Consider the following 16,910-nt stretch of genomic DNA (forward strand, 5'->3'; position numbering starts at 1 on the left):
GGAGCTCCAACCTGGTGGTCCACCAGCGGTTGCACACCGGCGAGAAGCCCTAGAAGTGCTTGGAGTGCGGGAAGAGCTTCAGCCGGAGCTCCCACCTCATCGCCCATGGATGTGGGCACAGACCAAGACTCTGAAGACACCGCTGGGGACTCAGCTTTTTTGGAAAGGAAGAAATAGGGTGGAAATGGTCCCACAGCCCCGTTGGGACCCAGCAGGCTGAGTTATTCCTCATTTACAAGGGTGGTTTTTTTTCACGTGAGGTTATTCGTTGGCGCAGTGCAACCTCTGTCCTGCCCATTGGTGGTTTGTCTTTGAAGGAATAAACTCTTGAGTTTTCCAAAGGGCTTCAGAAGAGTCTCCGGCAACATCTTAGGGATGGAGATGAGCATGACCCAACTGCACATTCTGCTCTTGCTTCCATGGTGCTGCCAAAAATAAGCAAGAATTCAGCTGCAAGAAACTTTTCCTCCACTTACCTCCGTGGTTCGGCCTTGCTGAACCCCAAACTCCTCATTTTCATCCAGGCTGGGGCTCAAACCATCTCTTGGCTGAACGTTCCCCATGGTGCTGCAAGGATGGGAGCCTCCTGCTCCAAAGATCCCAGGTGAATTCACGCACAGCCGGCAGTTGGAGCCTCATTGAACCCCAAAAACTCCTCGTATTCATCCAGGCTGGAGCTCAACCATCTCTTGGGTTGAACGTTCCCAATGGTGCTACACGGATGGGAGCCTCCCACTCCGAAGATCCCAGGTGAATTCACGCTCTGCCGCCAGCTGGAGCCTTATTGAACCCAGAACTCCTCGTTTTCATCTGGGCTGGGCCTCAAGCATCTCTTGGGTTGAACATTCCCAATGGTGCTGCAAGGATGGGAGGGGTGGAACAACTCCGTGAGCAGGTGGAGGGCGAGGAGGACGCGTGGGCTCGTGGTGTCCACGTTTTGGAAGGAGGCTGCACCCCTACACCATAACCATCAACACCAAGTAAACCTCACCATGGTTCGGTTTGAACCCTCATCCTTCTCCAAGGGAAAGGGAGAGGGGATGGAGAGCCCGATCGCAGCTCCAGGGGTCTCCACCCCAGCCCCACCACCCCTGCAGTCGCTTCCCGGGGGTCTCACACCCTCAGGGTGCGGAAGATGCTGGCGGCTCCCCAAAACTGGGGATTTTTTTTCGGTTTTTCCCCTCCAAAAAAGGCTATTCCACGCGCGCTGTCCCCGCTTCGTCACCACCACGGAGACACTCACACGACGCCAACACGCAAACATTTTTTATTCTGGCCGTGATTTCCTTCCGAGCCGTCCCCACCCCCTGAAAAAGACCCGAAGAGGGTGGAAAAAATAAAGAAATTGAACGGAGACATCTACAAAAATCCCATTTTTCCGTGATTTCTTTGATCTTGGGTGAAGCTCACGGGTCTCCCCTCCCCCCATTCCCCTCGTCTATCATCTAAGGCAAAACAGGAGAGGATGGGGGTGAGGTTTTAAAACCCACCCCCTCAAAAGAACCCACTTGTATATAAAAACATACAGGGAGAGAAAACCAACAGCTGGTGGGATGTGGGTGGATGGGGTGGTTGCTCCTCGGTGCTACCACCGGGGGACCAACCATGACGCGTAGGTATATCAGAGATGCCACTGGGACGGCGACGGTCCCCGGTGGGGTGGTCCCCATCTTCTCCACGAGTCTCGTGCGACGTCAGCCCAGACCGGAGCGGTGCCGAAAGCTCTCGCCACGCTCACCGCACCCTACGGCAGATCCTTGCTGTGGGTCTGCTGATGGTGGAGTTGTTGGTTTGCTGGAGGCGAAGCTTTTTGGGGCAATCCGGGCAAATATAAGGTTTTCTGCTCCAGGTGGGACCATGATGGTTGAAGGTCTTGCCACCGTTGGGTCTAGCGGTCATCCTTCTCCCCAGTTGGTGCCTGGTTGAGGTTGGGATGGTTGGACAAGCTCTTCCCACGCCTTGGCTAGGGATGCTTGAGCTTCCCGGCGTGTTTCCGCAGGTGCCGCACCAGCGGGGCGTTGTCACTGAACCGTTGCCCGCACTGGGAGCAGTCGTAGGGTCGCTCGCCGGTGTGGCTCCGCCAGTGCCGCAGCAGTTGGGAGTTCTCACGGAACCGCCAGCCGCACTGGGAGCAGTGGTAGGGTCGCTCGCCAGTGTGGATCCGTTGATGCCGCACCAGTTGGGAGCTGCTGCCGAAACGCCCGCCCGCACTGGGAGCAGTCATAGGGTCGCTCACCGGTGTGGGTCCGCCTGTGCCGCAGCAGTTGGGAGTTGTCACGGAACCGCCGCCCGCACTGGGAGCAACCGTAGGGTCGCTTCGCCCCGTGTGGATCCGTTGATGCCGCACCACTTGGGAGCTGCTGCTGAAACGCCGCCCGCACTGGGAGCAGTGGTAGGGTCGCTCACCCGTGTGGGTCCGCTTATGGCGCGCCAGTTTGGGAACTGGTGCCGAAGCAGCGCCCGCACTGGGAGCAGTCGTAGGGTCGCTCGCCGGTGTGAGTCCGCCAGTGCGGCACCAGCTCCGAGCGGCTCTTGAAGGTCTTCTCGCACTCGTCGCACTTGTAGGGCCGCTCTCCGGAATGGATGCGGTGATGGGCAGTCAACGTTGACCTGTGCCGGAAGCTCTTCCCGCATTCCTCGCACCGGTAAGGTCGCTCGTCCGTGTGCGTCTTCTGGTGCCGTAGGAGGGCGCAAGCTGAACTGGTAGCTCTTCCCGCATTCGGGACACTTGTAGGGCTTCTCGGGGGCGTGGACGCGTTGGTGGGTGAGAAGGCTGGAGTGGCTTCTGAAGCGGCGTCGGCAGTCCTGGCAGCTGAAGGGGGCGTTCGCCCCGCGTGCATCCGCTGGTGGTTCACCAACGACTTGCGGCAACGGAAGCTCTTCCCCGCATTCCCGGCAGGTGTTGGGTGCCTCGCGGCTCCCGGTGTCCCCCCAGGAGTGGGGATCCTCTGGGATGGGCCCTTGGGGACCGCTGCTGGCTGGAGCTTGGGGGTTCCACAGGAGGATCCTGCTGCCCGTTCTCCTCCTCCTTGATTGACCCCAAACCTGTTGGGGAGATGAGAACGTCCCCAGCAGCCCTCTCCGGCTGGGAGAGGGTTAACGAGGAGCGGGGACGGGGAACGCCACAACTCATGGCTCAGGGAAACGGTCAGCCAAGAGCGAGGTGGTCCCAGCAGAAGATCAAGGCTCCAAGGCAGAAGCCACCTGGAGAAGGGTTGGGGATGTGGTGGGAGGAGGGATGGGGTTCATGGTGGGAAGAGGGATGGGGACATGGTGGGAGAAGAGATAGGGTCATGGTTGGAGAAGGGATGGGGTCACGGTGGGAGAAGGGATGGGGACATGGTGGGAGAAGGGATGGGGACACCATTGCAGAAGATATGGGGCATGGTGGGATAAGAGTTGGGAACAGGATGGCAGAAGGAATGGATTCATGGTAGGACAAGGGCTGGGGTCATGATGGTAGAAGGGTTGAGGACAGGATGGGAGAAGGTTTGGGGACATGATGGCAATGGGCATGGGATGTGGTGGGAGAAGGGGTTTGGGACACAGAGTGAGAAGGTTTGGCGTCATGGGAGGAGAAGTTTGGGGACTTGTTGGGACAAGGTTTAGGGTCACAGTAGGTTTGGGGTCATGGTGGGACAAGGGTTGGGTTCACGGGGGAGAAACTTTGGGGACATGTTGGGACAAGGTTTGGGGTCACAGCAGAAGGTTTGGGGTCATGGTGGGACAAAGGTTGGGGACATGGTGGGACAAGGGTTGGGGACACGCCACACCACAAGACCCTCACTTAGGGGATGAAGCACCACCACCACCACCACCACCATGCAGCCCAAGACGCTCGCCCCCACCCAAAGCCACTTCTCCGCCCCCACCCGCCCCCCAGCCTTGGCCCCAGCCCCAGGGTCTCTACCCGGCGAGACCACAGTGTCCCCGTTCCTCGTCACCGCGGCCCCACCGCAGGCTGGTGGCCCTGGGACCAGCAGCGCAGCGATGTCCTCCACGGCCATCACCTCCATGGGGACAACCCTACAGGGGACACCCCAGAATCCGTTGGGAATTCCTCTAAAAAAAGGGATTTTGGGGGGGAAATAAAAGCGGTGGGGTGGGAGGGTGGGTTGGGGGGTCTGGGGGGCTTGATCCCCCCACAGGGCATCATCAGGAGGATGTGGAGATGCAGGACCTGGAGATGGGCACACCCCCCCCCCCCCCCCCCCCCCCCCGCTGTGGGGGGCTATGGGGGATCCGGGCTATGGGGGGCTCCCAGGGGGGGCTGCGAGGGGGGTCCTGGAGGCTCCCAGGGGTTGGAGAGGTCTCCTGGGGGTCTCCTGGGAGTCCTGTAGAGCTCCTGGGTGTTGTGAGGGTCGTGGGGGGTCCAGGAGGGCTCCTGGGGGGGTCCCGGGAGGTCTTGGAAGGGTCTCGTGGGTCCTGGGGGTCTGAGGGGTCTCCTGGGGGGCTCCGGGGGTCTTGGGGGTGTTCTGGGAGTCCTGGAGTGGTCCTGGGGGTCGGAGAGGTCTCTGGGGGTCTCCTGGGGGTCCTGAGGGCTCCCGGGGGGTCGTGAGGGGTCGTGGGGGTCCAGGAGGGCTCCTGGGGGGGTCCCGGAGGTCAGAGAGGTCTTCCAGGGATCCTAGGGGTCTGTGGGGGTCCTGGGGGTTGCAGACTTTTCCTGGGGGGGTCTCTTGGAGTTCCTGGGTGTCTTGGGGCTCGGAGAGTTCTCCCGGGGGGGGGGGGGGGTCTGGGGGTCCTGGATGGCTGCTGGGGGTCCGGGGGATTCCTGGGGGGGGGGGCTCCAGGGGGTCTTGGGAGTCGGAGAGGTCTCCCCGGGGGGGGGGGTCTCAGGGAGGTCCCGGGGGGCTCCTGGGGGTCAGAAAAGTCTCTCCCGGGGGGGTTTCGGGGCCCTGGGGGGCTCCCGGTGCTCCTGGAAGGTTCCCGGGGGTCTTAGACAACTACCGGGGAGGGGTCGTGGGGGTCAGACTGGTCTCACGGAGCTCCTGGGGGGCTCCCGAGGGGGTCCGGGGATCGGAGAGGTCTCCCGGGGGTCCTGGAAGGTTCCCACGGGGTCCCGAGGGTCCTGGGGGGCTCCCGGGGGGGGGGGTCCCGAGGGTCGGAGAGGTCTCCCGGGGGTCCTGGAAGGTTCCTGGGGGGCTCCCGGCGGTCCCTGGGGGTCCTGGAGGGCTCCCGAGGGGGTCTCGGGGGTCGGCGAGGTCTCCCGGGGTCCCGCTCCCCCCCCCCCTCCGCAGCTCGCACGCCTCCTCTCCCCCCCCGGCTCCCACGTGCGTCCCGTCCCCTCCCCCACTGCCCCCCCCCCCCCCCCCCCCCCCCCCCAAGCCCCTGACCCGGGAAGCGAACGCACGGGCGGAGCCCGGCCTTAACCTGCAGCTGCCGGCGGGGGGGGGGGCGGGCTTTGGGGGGGCCCCGGGCGAGAGCGAGGCTTGGGGGGGGGACCCCCACCCCGAAAATGGGGGGGAACCCCCCCCACCCGAGCACCCCCCCCCGCGGCGGGGAGCAGCGCTGCACCCCCAGGGGTGGACCGGGGGTGGGGGCGGGAGGGGGTTGGGGGGTGTCCCCTGTAGGGTGGTCCCCATGGAGGTGGGGTCAAGGCCGTGGGGCGGGTGGGGGTCAGAGAAGTGGCTTTGGGTGGGGGCGAGCGTCTGGGGCTGCATGGTGGTGGTGGTGGTGGTGGTGCTTCGTCCCTAAGTGAGGGTCTTGTGGTGTGGCGTGTCCCCAACCCTTGTCCCACCATGACCCCAGACCTTCTACTGTGACCCCAGCCCTTGTCCCACCACGTCCACAAACCTTCTACTGTGACCGCCAACCCTTGCCCCACCACGTCCCCAATGCTTTCTCCCACCGTGACCCCCAAACCTTCTACTGTGACCCCAACCCTTGTCCCACCACATCCCCAAACCTTCTACTGTGACCCCAACCCTTGTCCCACCACGTCCCCATCCTTTCTCCCACCGTGACCCCAAACCTTCTACTGTGACCCCAACCCTTGTCCCACCACGTCCCCAAACTTTCTACTGTGACCCCAACCCTTGCCCCACCACGTCCCCATGCTTTCTCCCACCGTGACCCCAAACCTTCTACTGTGACCCCAACCCTTGTCCCACCACGTCCCCAAACCTTCTACTGTGACCCCAACCCTTGTCCCACCACGTCCCCATCCTTTCTCCCACCATGACCCGAAACCTTCTACTGTGACCCCAGCCCTTGTCCCACCACGTCCCCAAACCTTCTACTGTGACCCCAACCCTTGCCCCACCACGTCCCCATGCTTTCTCCCACCGTGACCCCAAACCTTCTACTGTGACCCCAACCCTTGTCCCACCACATCCCCAAACCTTCTACTGTGACCCCAACCCTTGTCCCACCACGTCCCCATCCTTTCTCCCACCGTGACCCCAAACCTTCTACTGTGACCCCAACCCTTGTCCCACCATGACCCCAAACCTTCTACTGTGACCCCAGCCCTTGTCCCACCACGTCCCTGAACCTTCTGTGATCCCAAACCTTCTACTGTGACCCCAACCCTTGTCCCACCACGTCCCCAAACCTTCTACTCTGATCCCAACCCTTGTTCCACCATAACCCCAAACCTTCCACTGTGATCCCAACCCTTGTCCCACCATAACCCCAAGCCTTCTGCTGTGATCCCAACCCTTGTCCCACCATAACCCCAAACCTTCTACTGTGATCCCAACCCTTGTCCCACCATGACCCCAAACCTTCTACTGTGATCCCAAATCTTGTCCCAACACATCTCCATCCCTTCTTTCACCTTGACACCAAACCTTCGGGAAGCAACTCCAGGGGTGGTGGGGCTGGGGTGGAGACCCTGGAGCTGCGATTGGGCTCTCCATCCCTCTCCCTTTCCCTTGGACAAGGATGAGGGTTCAAACCAAACCATGGGTGAGGTTTATTTGTCACCGATAGTTATGGTGTAGCGGTCCAGCATCCTTCCAAAACGTGGACACCACGAGCCCACACGTCCTCCTCGCCCTCCGCCCGTCCACGGAGTTGTCCCACCCCTCCCATCCTTGCAGCACCATGGGGAACATTCAACCCAAGCGATGGTTGAGCCCAAGCCCGGATGAAATCGAGGAGTTTGGGGTTCAACGAGGCCGAACCATGGAGGTGAGTGGAGGAAAAGTTTCTTGCAGCTGAGTTCTTGCTTATTTTTGGCAGCACCAAGGGAGCAAGAGCAGGACCTGCAGATGGGCCATGCTCATCTCCATCCCTAAGATGTTGCCAGAGCTTCTTCTGAAGCCCTTTGGACAACTCAGGAGCTTATTCCTCCAAAGATCAACAACTGATGGGCAGGACACAGGTTTCCCACCCATTTCTTCCTTCCTGAAGAAATTGAGGCCCAAGCGGTGTCTTCAGAATCTTGGTCTCTGCCCAAATCCATCCACCATGTGGCTATGGAAGAAGCCTGTGGTCTATCTGGTGTTGCTTCATGCCACCAGAAGGAATGATTGAACCAAGCAGATGTAGCTTCTTGGAGTCTCAAGCCAATGAGTCCACCCTTCCTAAAGAACTTCTGCCACGGCTCTGCGTCCCACAGCTGAGCCCAGCTCAGCAACTGGGCATTCCTAGGTCCCAAGGGGAAGCAGGAAGATGTGGCGACCACCAGCCAGGTCTCAACCCAACCGTGGGTCACCAGGTCTCTACCCAACGTGGGTCCTCCGATGGGTAATGAAGTTCGAACAACGTATAAAGCTCTTCCCACAATCGGGGCAGTCGTAGGACTTCCCTTCCCGGTGGGTCCGTTGGTGTTTAATCAAGGCAGAACTCACGGTGAAGCTCCTCCCGCACTCGGGACACTCGTAGGGCTTCTCCCCGGTATGGATGCGTTGGTGGGTCATCAGGTTGGAGCTGCGGTTGAAGCTCTTCCCGCAGTCGGGACAGCGGTAGGGTCTCTCGCCCGTATGCGTCCGTTGATGCCTGATGAGATCCGAGCTGTTCCTAAACCACTTCCCGCAGTCAACGCACCTGTAGGGCTTCTCGCCGGTGTGGACGCGCTGGTGGATGATGAGGCTGGAGCTCTGGCTGAAGGTCTTCTCGCACTCCTCGCACTTATAGGGCCTCTCCCCAGTGTGGATCTTCTGGTGGCGGATCAGGTAGGAGCTGACGCTGAAGCTCTTCCCACACTCGGGACACTTGTAGGGTCTCTCGCCGGTGTGGGTGCGCTGGTGGGACGTGAGGTTGGAGCTCTGGTTGAAGCCCTTCCCGCAATCGGGACACTTGTAGGGTTTCTCCCCGGTGTGCAGGCGTTGATGGGTGATGAGGGTGGAGCTGTCGCTGAAGCTCTTCCCGCACTCGGGACACTTGTAGGGCTTCTCCCCAGTGTGAAGGCGTTGGTGGGTGAGGAGGTGGGAGCTCCGGCTGAAGCTCTTCCCGCACTCCAAGCACTTGTAGGGCTTCTCGCCGGTGTGCAACCGCTGGTGGACCACCAGGTTGGAGCTCCGGCTGAAGCTCCGGCCGCATTCCTCGCAGGTGGTCGGTCTTTCCTCCTCCGAGCTGCGTGGGGTGGATTTGCAACCTCTCCCCGTGGGGCATCTTCTCGGCTTTTTCTCCCCGTTGACCTCCCGCTCCATGGAGCCCTTCAAAAGAGCCTCTCCCGCGAGGTTCTGCCGGTGGGGTTTCTCCTCCGCGTTCTCCAGTCCCATCTCCTCGCCTGCCAGAGGAAGGCACAAGGAGAGGAAGGGGATTTGCCTCCGTGCCAGAGGGAAGGGGAAGGAGATCCTCCCAGATCCGTCTCCGGGCAGACGGCGTCGGAAGCCATGCTTGGCTGGAGGACGGAGAAGAGAGGATGAAAGGTCAAGCAAGTTCCTCCTCACCTGCCTTGGTATCTCGTAGCATCTCCTCTTCCTCGCAGCCTCCTCCTCTTGATACGGCCAAGGTTTGGGAATGGGAAGTCCTGTTTTTCTGGGGGGAAAAGAAGCTGTGAGCGCGTTCCCCGGTTTGGGTTGGAGGTGCTCAAGTCCATCCCTACTGGGAAGTCAACGGGCAGGACCCCACCACCATCTTGTGGCCACAAAGCCCTCCAAGATACAGCCCACAAAGCCCTCCAAGATACAGCCAAGCCGTGGGGCCAGTCATAAATATGAAGATTCCTCCTCAAAAGGGAAGCAGAGGAGAAATGAGGAGCTTCTCCTCCTTGGGAAAAGTCGTTACGGGAAGAGAAGGACCAACATCGTGTCCCTACAAGCCCTGTCCCACCAGAGCTGGAGAGGGGACGAGGCCAAGGGCAACATCAGTGACGTTCCTGGCTCCAGGTCAGCCCTCAAATCATTTGTTCTCAGCCCAAAACCACCCGATAGAGCACCCAGCTGCGGGGTCCTGGGATTCCTGGGGGTTCCTGGGGGTCCCGGGGGTCCCTCTGCTCTGGGATTGACCCTCTCTGGGGTTTTGGGGGTCCTGGGGGTCCCTCGGCTCCGGGATTGACCTTCTCTGGGCTTTTGGGGGTCCCGGCGGTCCCTCAGCTCCATTACTGACCCTCTCTGGGCTCTTGGGGGTCCCGGGGGTCTCTCTGCTCTGGGATTGACCCTCTCTGGGGTCCCCACTTGGGGGTCTTGGGGGTCCCTCTGCTCGGGATTGACTCCCTCTGGGCTCCCGTCTCTGGGCTCTTGGGGGTCTTGGGGGTCCCAGGAGTCCCTCTGCTCCAGGATTGACCCTCTCTGGGCTCTTGGGGGTCCCAGGGGTCCCCCCACTTTGGGATTGACCCTCTCTGGGCTCCAGGACTTCACAGGGGTCCTCCTGCTCTGAGCTTCCCCCTCTCTGGGGTCTGGGGGTCCTGGGGGTCCCCCTGTTCTGGGCTTACAACCCTCTGGGGTCTGGCGGTCCTGGGGGCCCCCCCCACTCCAAGTTCCTGGGGATCCCAGGGGTCGCCCCTCTCTGGTCACCCCACCCCAGACTCTCGGGGGTCCCAGGGGTCCCCCATCTATGGGGTCTCGTGGGTTCCAGGGGTCCCTCCCTTTCCGGGCTCCCCGGGGTCCTCCCAGCTTCGGGCTCCTGGGGGTCCCAGGGGTCCCCTCCCCCTCCACGGTCACCCCACTTCAGGCTCCTGGGGGCCCCGGGGGTCCCCCCCTCTTCTGGACTCCTCCTTCTCCGGGCTCCCAGGAGTCCCCCCCTCCGCTCACCCCACTTCAGGCTCTTGGGGGTCCCAGGGGTCCCCCCTCTTCTCCAGGCTCCCGGGGGTCCCAGGGGTTCCCCCCCCCTCTGGTCACCCCACTCCGGGCTCTCAGGGGTCCCCCTCTCTGGTCACCCCACTTCAGCCTCCTGGGGGTCTCAGGGGTCCCCCCTCTCTGGGCTCCCGGGGGTCCCAGGGGTTCCCCCCTCCGGTCACCCCACTTCAGGCTCCTGGAGGTCCCACGGTTCCCCCCTCTTCTCCGGGCTCCCGGGGGTCCCCCCCGTTCCCAGCTCCCTTGGGGGGGGTCCCCCAAGCCCAGATCTCCGCGGGGAGGGGGGGTGTGGGGGTCCGGGGCTGGGGGGTCCCCCCGGGGCGGGGGGTGTCCCCGGGGGTCCCCCCCCGTTTCCCCGCCGGTACCGGGCGTTGCTCCGCGGGGCTGCGGGGTTGACAATGGAGGCGGCGGCGATGCCTGACCCAGGAAGACCAACCCCCAACGAAAGGGGGGGGGGACACCCCCCCTCCGCACCCCTCCGCTGCCGGCAGCCTCCACCGGGTGGGTGTCCCCCCCCCCCCCAAAAAAAAAGCCACCTCCCGGGGGGACCCCAATCCCCCCCCCGAGGATTTTGCGGCTGGGGGCTGGAGTCCCGCGAGCCTCCAACATCCCCCCCCACCCAAAAAACCTCCCGGACCCCCCCCCCCCGAGGGATTTTGAGGATTCAGGTCTGGAGTCCTGCGAGCCTCAAGCATCCCCCCCCCAAAAAAAAACCCACCTCCCAGGGACCCCCCCCAGTAACCCCCCGAGGGATTTTTGCGGCTCGGGACTGGAGTCCCGCGAGCTCCAAACACCTCCCTGGGTCCCCCCCCTTCCCCAACCCCCCCCCCCCAAAACACCTCCCGGGACCCCCCCCCCCGAGGGATTTTGAGGTTCAGGTCTGGAGTCCTGCAATCCTCAAGCATCCCCCCCCCAAAAAAAACCCCACCCACCAGGGACCCCCCAGTACCCCCCGAGGGATTCTGAGGCTCAGCTCCAGCGTCCTGAAGGCTCCAAACATCGCCCCCCCCCCAAAAAAAAACACCTCCCAGGGACCCCCCCAGGAACCCCCCCGAGGGATTGTGAGGTTCAGGTCTGGAGTCCTGCGAGCTTCAAACATTCCCCCCCCCCCCCCAAAAAAGCCTCCCAGGACCCCCCCCCCGAGGGATTTTATGGCTCAGGTTTGGAGCCCTGCGAGCCTCAAACATCCCCCCCCCAAAAAAAAAACAGCTCCCAGGGACCTCCCAGTACCCCCCTGAGGGATTTTGAGGCGAAGGCTCCAAACATCTGCCCCCCGCCCCCCCCAACACCTCCTGGGGCCCCCCCCGAGGGATTTTGAGATTCAGGTCTGGAGTCCTGCGAGCCTCAAGCATCCCCCCCCCCCCCCCAAAAAAAACCACCTCCCAGGGACCTCCCAGTACCCCCCCGAGGGATTTTGAGGCAAAGACTCCAAACATCCGCCCCCCCCCCCCCAAAAATACCCCCCAAGGACCCCCTAATTCCCCCCCCCCCCGAGGGATTTTGAGGCTCAGGTCTGGATTCCTGAAGGCTCCAAACATCCCCCCCCCACCAAAACACCCCCCAGGGACCCCCCTCGAGGGATTTTGAGGTTCAAGTCTGGAGTCCTGCGAGCCTCAACCCCCCCCCCCCAAAAAACACCTCCTGGGACCCCTTAACCCCCCCCCCCCAGCTGAGAACTGCACGCTCATCACAGCAGTGAGCAGCTCAACCCCCCCCCCCCCCCACTGGGGTCACCTCGAAGCTTTCGGGACCCCTCCAGCCCCCCAAAAACACCCCCCCCCCACCTTGCCAGGTCCTCATCCCGCTTCCCAACCCCCGTGGCCCCGAAACCCCCTCGTTAACGACCCGCAGCAGTAAATCCACTCGTTCACTTCATAAATTAATTCTAATATGCATATATTATCATAATTGAAGGGCCGGGAGCATCTCCAATTCCCCGCTGGTCTTCTTCTGGAGGAGGAAGCGTCATCCGGACCAATCACCGACCGGAAAGGTGGGAGAAAAAGTCCAAAAATGGATTCCCACCACGACGTTCCCACTCTTTTTTGGGACATTTTATGGGATTTTCCTGATTTTTTTATCTCGGGGGGGGTTCCTGGGGGGGTTGATGGCTCCCTCAAGGGAATTCAGGCACCGGTTTGGGGTTCAGAAGGAATTTCCTCCACCCGTGGGCGCCGTTCTTGGCTCTGGAATGAGGTCTTCAACATCTCCTGGTGGCCATTCCCTCCTGGGGGTGTTGGCCACGAGGTGGACCTTGGTGTAGACCCAACGATGCAACGGGGTAGGTTCCTTCTGAAGCAGCGTCTCCCATAGTTCAGCTATGTCCACCTCTCCATCCTCAGCAAAGTTTCCCCAGGTGCCACCAAGCTTGTAGGTGACACTTGGTGGCACCATCTCAGTTAGCTTCATGAATTTCAGAAAGTAGACTTCTGGTGTCACCTTCTCTTGAGCTTTCAGCTTGCATCCACAGCAGGGAGACTTCTGGTGTCACCTTGAAGTTTCAGCTTGGACCCACAGCAGGGAGACTTCTGGTGTCACCACCTCGTGAGGTTTCAGCCCAGACCCACAGCAGGGACACTTCTGGTGTCACCTCCTCATGAGGTTTCTGACTTCTGGTGTCACCTTCTCTTGAAGCTTTCAGCTTGGACCCACAGCAGGGAGACTTCTGGTGTCACCTCCTCATGAGGTTTCAGACTTCTGGTGTCACCTCCTCATGAGCTTTCAGCTCGGACCCACAGCAGGGAGACTTCTGGTGTCACCTTCTCTTGAGGCTTCTACCTTGGACCCACAGCAGGGAGATTTCTAGTGTCACCTTGAGGTTTCAGCATGGACCCACAGCACATAGACTTCTGGTGTCACCTCTTCACGTGGCTTCTAGCTTGGACCCACAGCAGGGAGATTTCTAGTGTCACCTTGAGGTTTCAGCATGGACCCACAGCACATAGACTTCTGGTGTCACCTCTTCACGTGGCTTCTAGCTTGGACCCACAGCAGGGAGATTTCTGGTGTCACTTTCTCTTGAGGTTTCAGCTTGGATTGGGGTTTGAAGGCAACTCCAAGCCAAGGAAAACTTCCCTTGGGTCACCCAGAAGGCATTTAGCACGCGTGTGGTCACCGTAAATTGGACGTTCTCATCAAGGGACAGCGTTTGGGGCCAACCACGGGCCCATCCCCAGCTTAAGTAACGACTGCAAGAGCAAACGAAGCTTTCCCAGCGAGGTAATCGTTGCATCTAGCTTATTGAGCAGGACTTGGCCACCAATCCCATGGTGGACTTCCACACTGGTCCCCAAAAAAAGCCCAGCAGGTCCCTACATGGGCATAAGTTGAGTTGACGGAGCCGGGCGAGCCATCCCTCATCAACGCTAAACAAGGAGGTGGCTCCAGTCTGGACTGCTCGCTCTCATCATCTGAAGAACGATTTGGGAGCTACAAGGCGTTGTGGAGCGTCCCAAATCACGTCGGGACCTACTTCGGGAATTACGGGGGACGAAGTTGAGGTTGGGTGGAGAACGATGGTTGGAGGGTTGGTTGTGACGAGTTTGGGAGGAGATGGACTTGGAGATGAGAGCCATCAGAGCTTTAGCCCACGGGCACTCCATGTCCTCAGGGTGAGAAGAATAAGGGTTGGGGCTACAAAAATATTGACGTAGGAACCGCGTGTCACCAGTAACTCGCTAATACTGGGCTCAAACTGGTATCTGGGCACGCAAAGACACAACTACGGCTATCAAGTAGGACACGGGGCACATCTTCATTGGATGAGTAACTTGGACCAGCTGATGGACTTGGAGCACCTCAACGTCTTCTACTGTCGAGCTGTGGAAGCACCTCCGCTCCCACCCCGGGCCGAGGTCTTCCCTTCACGCCAAGCGGCGCCAGCCCCGCTCCTCCCGTGGAGCTCCTGGTGCCTCGTGCAGTGGGAGGCCTGGCGGAAGGTTTTGGCACAGACGGGGCAAGCGTAGGGTCTTTCTCCCGTGTGGATCCGTCGGTGGGTGACGAGGAGAAAATTGGAGTTGAGAAATTTTTCCCGCAGTCGGGAGCACCTGTAAGGTCTCCCCTCGGTGTGGAACCGCTGATGCTTCAGGAGAGCCGCGACGGCACCGAAACACTCCCCGCAAGCGGGACACTCGTAGGGTTTCTCCTCGCCGTGGCTCCTCCGGTGTCTCCGCAGGGTCGAGCTGTCGGTGTAGGACTTCTCGCAGATGGAACACTGGAAGGGTCTCTCGCCCGTATGGATCCGTTGGTGTTTCAGGAGGGTCGCGCTGTGGCGGAAGGTCTTCTCAGCACTTGGAGCACCTATAGGGTCGCTCGTCGGTGTGGGTGCCGCGGTGAAGGACCTGAGCTGACTTGGTGTGGAAGCTCTTGCTACAGTAGGGACATTGATACCGGCCCTCCCCCGGGCGGGCTTCGTGAGATGTCCTCTGCTTCTTTTCCGCGTGGATCTTCTTGTGTTTGATGAGGCCGGAGCTGTCCGTGTAGCTCTGCCCGCAGTCCACGCATCTGTAGGGTCTCTCCCCGGTGTGGCTTCGTTGGTGTCTCGTAAGGTGGGAGCTCAACCGAAAGCTCTTCTCGCACTCGAGGCAGCTGTAGGGTTTCTCCCCAGTGTGGATCCTCCGGTGGGCGAGGAGGTCTGAACTCATGAGGAAGCTCTTCCGCATTCGGGGCACTTGTAGGGTTTCTCCCCGGTGTGGACCCGCTGGTGAACAACGAGGATCGATCTCCGGCTGAAGCGCTTCCCGCACGCCGAGCACTTGTAGGGCTTCTCCCCCGTATGGATCCGTTGATGAATGGTCAGGTACCTCCTCAAGCTGAAGTTCTTCCGCCGGCACGCCAGACACCGAAAAAGCGTTGTCCACCTTGTGGGTGGCTTCGTGGGCCAGCAGATACACGCTCAACCGAAAGCTCTTCTCCCGCAAACGAGGCAGACGTAGGGTTTCTCCCCGGTGTGGGTCTTCCGGATGGGTGCTGAGAGTGGAGGTGAGGCGGAAACGCTTCCCCGCAGTCGCGAGCACTCGTAAGGTTTCTCGCCCGTGTGGATCCTCTGATGCTTGTTGAGGGCCGACCCAACTCGGAAACCCTTCCCGCACTCGTGGCAGGTGAAGGGCTTCTCACCGGTGTGGATGCGCTGGTGGGAGATGAGGAAAGATCTCCGGCTGAAGATCTTCTCGCAGTCGGGGCAGCTATAGAGGGCCTTGAGCACGGCCCCTTCCGCCTTCCCGGCGACGTTCTTTCCCACTCTTCTTGAGGCCATAGGTCCTCTCCGTCGCGCGGCTCCCGCGGCGGGCTCGCAGCCGCCCACCCTTTCTCGGCGACGGGCGTCCGCGGGACTCATCGCTTGGTTCTTCGGAGGCTTCTTGTGGTTGACCCTCAAGCGGCGCCGTCGGGTTCGGCTCTTGAGGGATGTCCACCACGCACAGGTCCAAGAGCACCTCTGATCCTTCGGGGTCCTCGCTCCCATCCTCCATCCCGTCAGCTGCAGGGACAGAGATCCCAAACCCACGTCAGGCAACGCATATGAGGACGCATAAAAAGGCGATGGGAAAGAGATCTGTTGGAGGGTCACCAGACGGAGATGGTCCATGTGGACCTCTGGGCTGTGGGAGAATGATCGTGGCCTTCTCCTTCCCGGCTGCCCACCGGCCCATGGGGGCTTCTCCTCCTTGCCACCATTTCCCACCACATCCAGAGCCCCACCCCTTGCTCCATCGGGAAGACCCTGGACAAGAGGATGCAGTGATGGGGTCCCACGGTCACTCGCAATCCATGGGTGGGGACAGGGGACCAGCCACCACCTCACCTAAAGCCTCCTCAACACCCAGTGTCCACCTGGACCTGGTGGTAGGACCCATGTGTGGGGCAGGACACAACCACCACCTCACCCAAAGCCTCCTCAATCCCGCAGCATCCACCTGGACCTGGTGGTAGGACCCAATGCGTGGGGCAAGACCCAACCACCACCTCACCCAAAGCCTCCTCAATCCCCAGCATCCACCTGGACCTGGTGGTAGGACCCATGCGTGGGGCAAGGACCCAACCACCACCGCCTCCGCCCCACATCTGCATCCCACCCCTGGGACCCCTCCTCGGGTACCTGTGGGATGCGGCGGGGGGAGGGGGGGGGGTTTCGGTGGTCCCTGTGGAAGCAGCTCCTCGTGTGACCCGGATACAGGTCGCTTGCTTCCTCCTCTTCCTCCTCCTCTTCCTTCTCCTCCCCCTCCTCCATCACTCCTCCTCCTGCTCCTCCTCCATCCCGCCCTCCTTCTCCATGCTTCCCCCCTCCTCCTCGTCCTCCGTCCTTCCTCTTCCTGCTCCTGCTCCTCCTCTATCCCTCCTCTTCCTCCTCCTCTTCCTGCTCCGCCTCCATCCTCCAATCCGCCTCCTCTTCTTGCTCCCTCCTCCGTCCCTCCTCCGCCTCCTCCTGCTCCTCCTCCTCTATCCCTCCCCCTCTATTCCTCTTGCATCCCTCCTCCTCCTTCTCCTTCTCCATCCCTCCTCCTTCTCCATGCCTTTTTCTCCTCCGTCCCTCCTCCTTCTCTTTCTCCATCCCTCCTCCTCCATCCCTCCTTCCCCTCCTCCTCTCTTCCTTCCTCCATCCCTCCTTCTCCTTCTCCATCCCCTCTTCCTCTTCCATCCCTCCTTCTTCTCCATCCTTCCTCCTTTTTATCCATCCCTCCTCCTCCTCTACCCCCCACTTCCCCCCACCCCCACCCCCCCAAAATCATC

The 16,910-nt window shown here is 61.2% G+C and overlaps 1 protein-coding gene across 1 annotated transcript; it reads right to left on the bottom strand.

Moving 5' to 3' along the window:
• Positions 1-1,375: 1,375 nt before the first annotated feature.
• On the bottom strand, positions 1,376-16,426 carry LOC104334306 (uncharacterized). Its single transcript, XM_075412199.1, is given in 15 exon segments — positions 1,376-2,188; positions 2,190-2,318; positions 2,321-2,437; positions 2,439-2,695; positions 7,709-8,677; positions 8,841-8,920; positions 9,449-9,796; positions 10,550-10,601; positions 12,350-12,641; positions 13,500-13,594; positions 13,657-13,817; positions 13,994-14,469; positions 14,471-14,838; positions 14,841-15,660; positions 16,279-16,426. Coding segments are annotated over 15 exon segments (4,521 nt in total). The 5' UTR covers positions 16,411-16,426; the 3' UTR covers positions 1,376-1,963.
• Between the last annotated feature and the right edge of the window lie 484 nt (positions 16,427-16,910).

This window comes from Opisthocomus hoazin, unplaced genomic scaffold (assembly GCF_030867145.1).
Source record: "Opisthocomus hoazin isolate bOpiHoa1 unplaced genomic scaffold, bOpiHoa1.hap1 HAP1_SCAFFOLD_118, whole genome shotgun sequence".
Lineage (NCBI taxonomy): Eukaryota > Metazoa > Chordata > Aves > Opisthocomiformes > Opisthocomidae > Opisthocomus > Opisthocomus hoazin.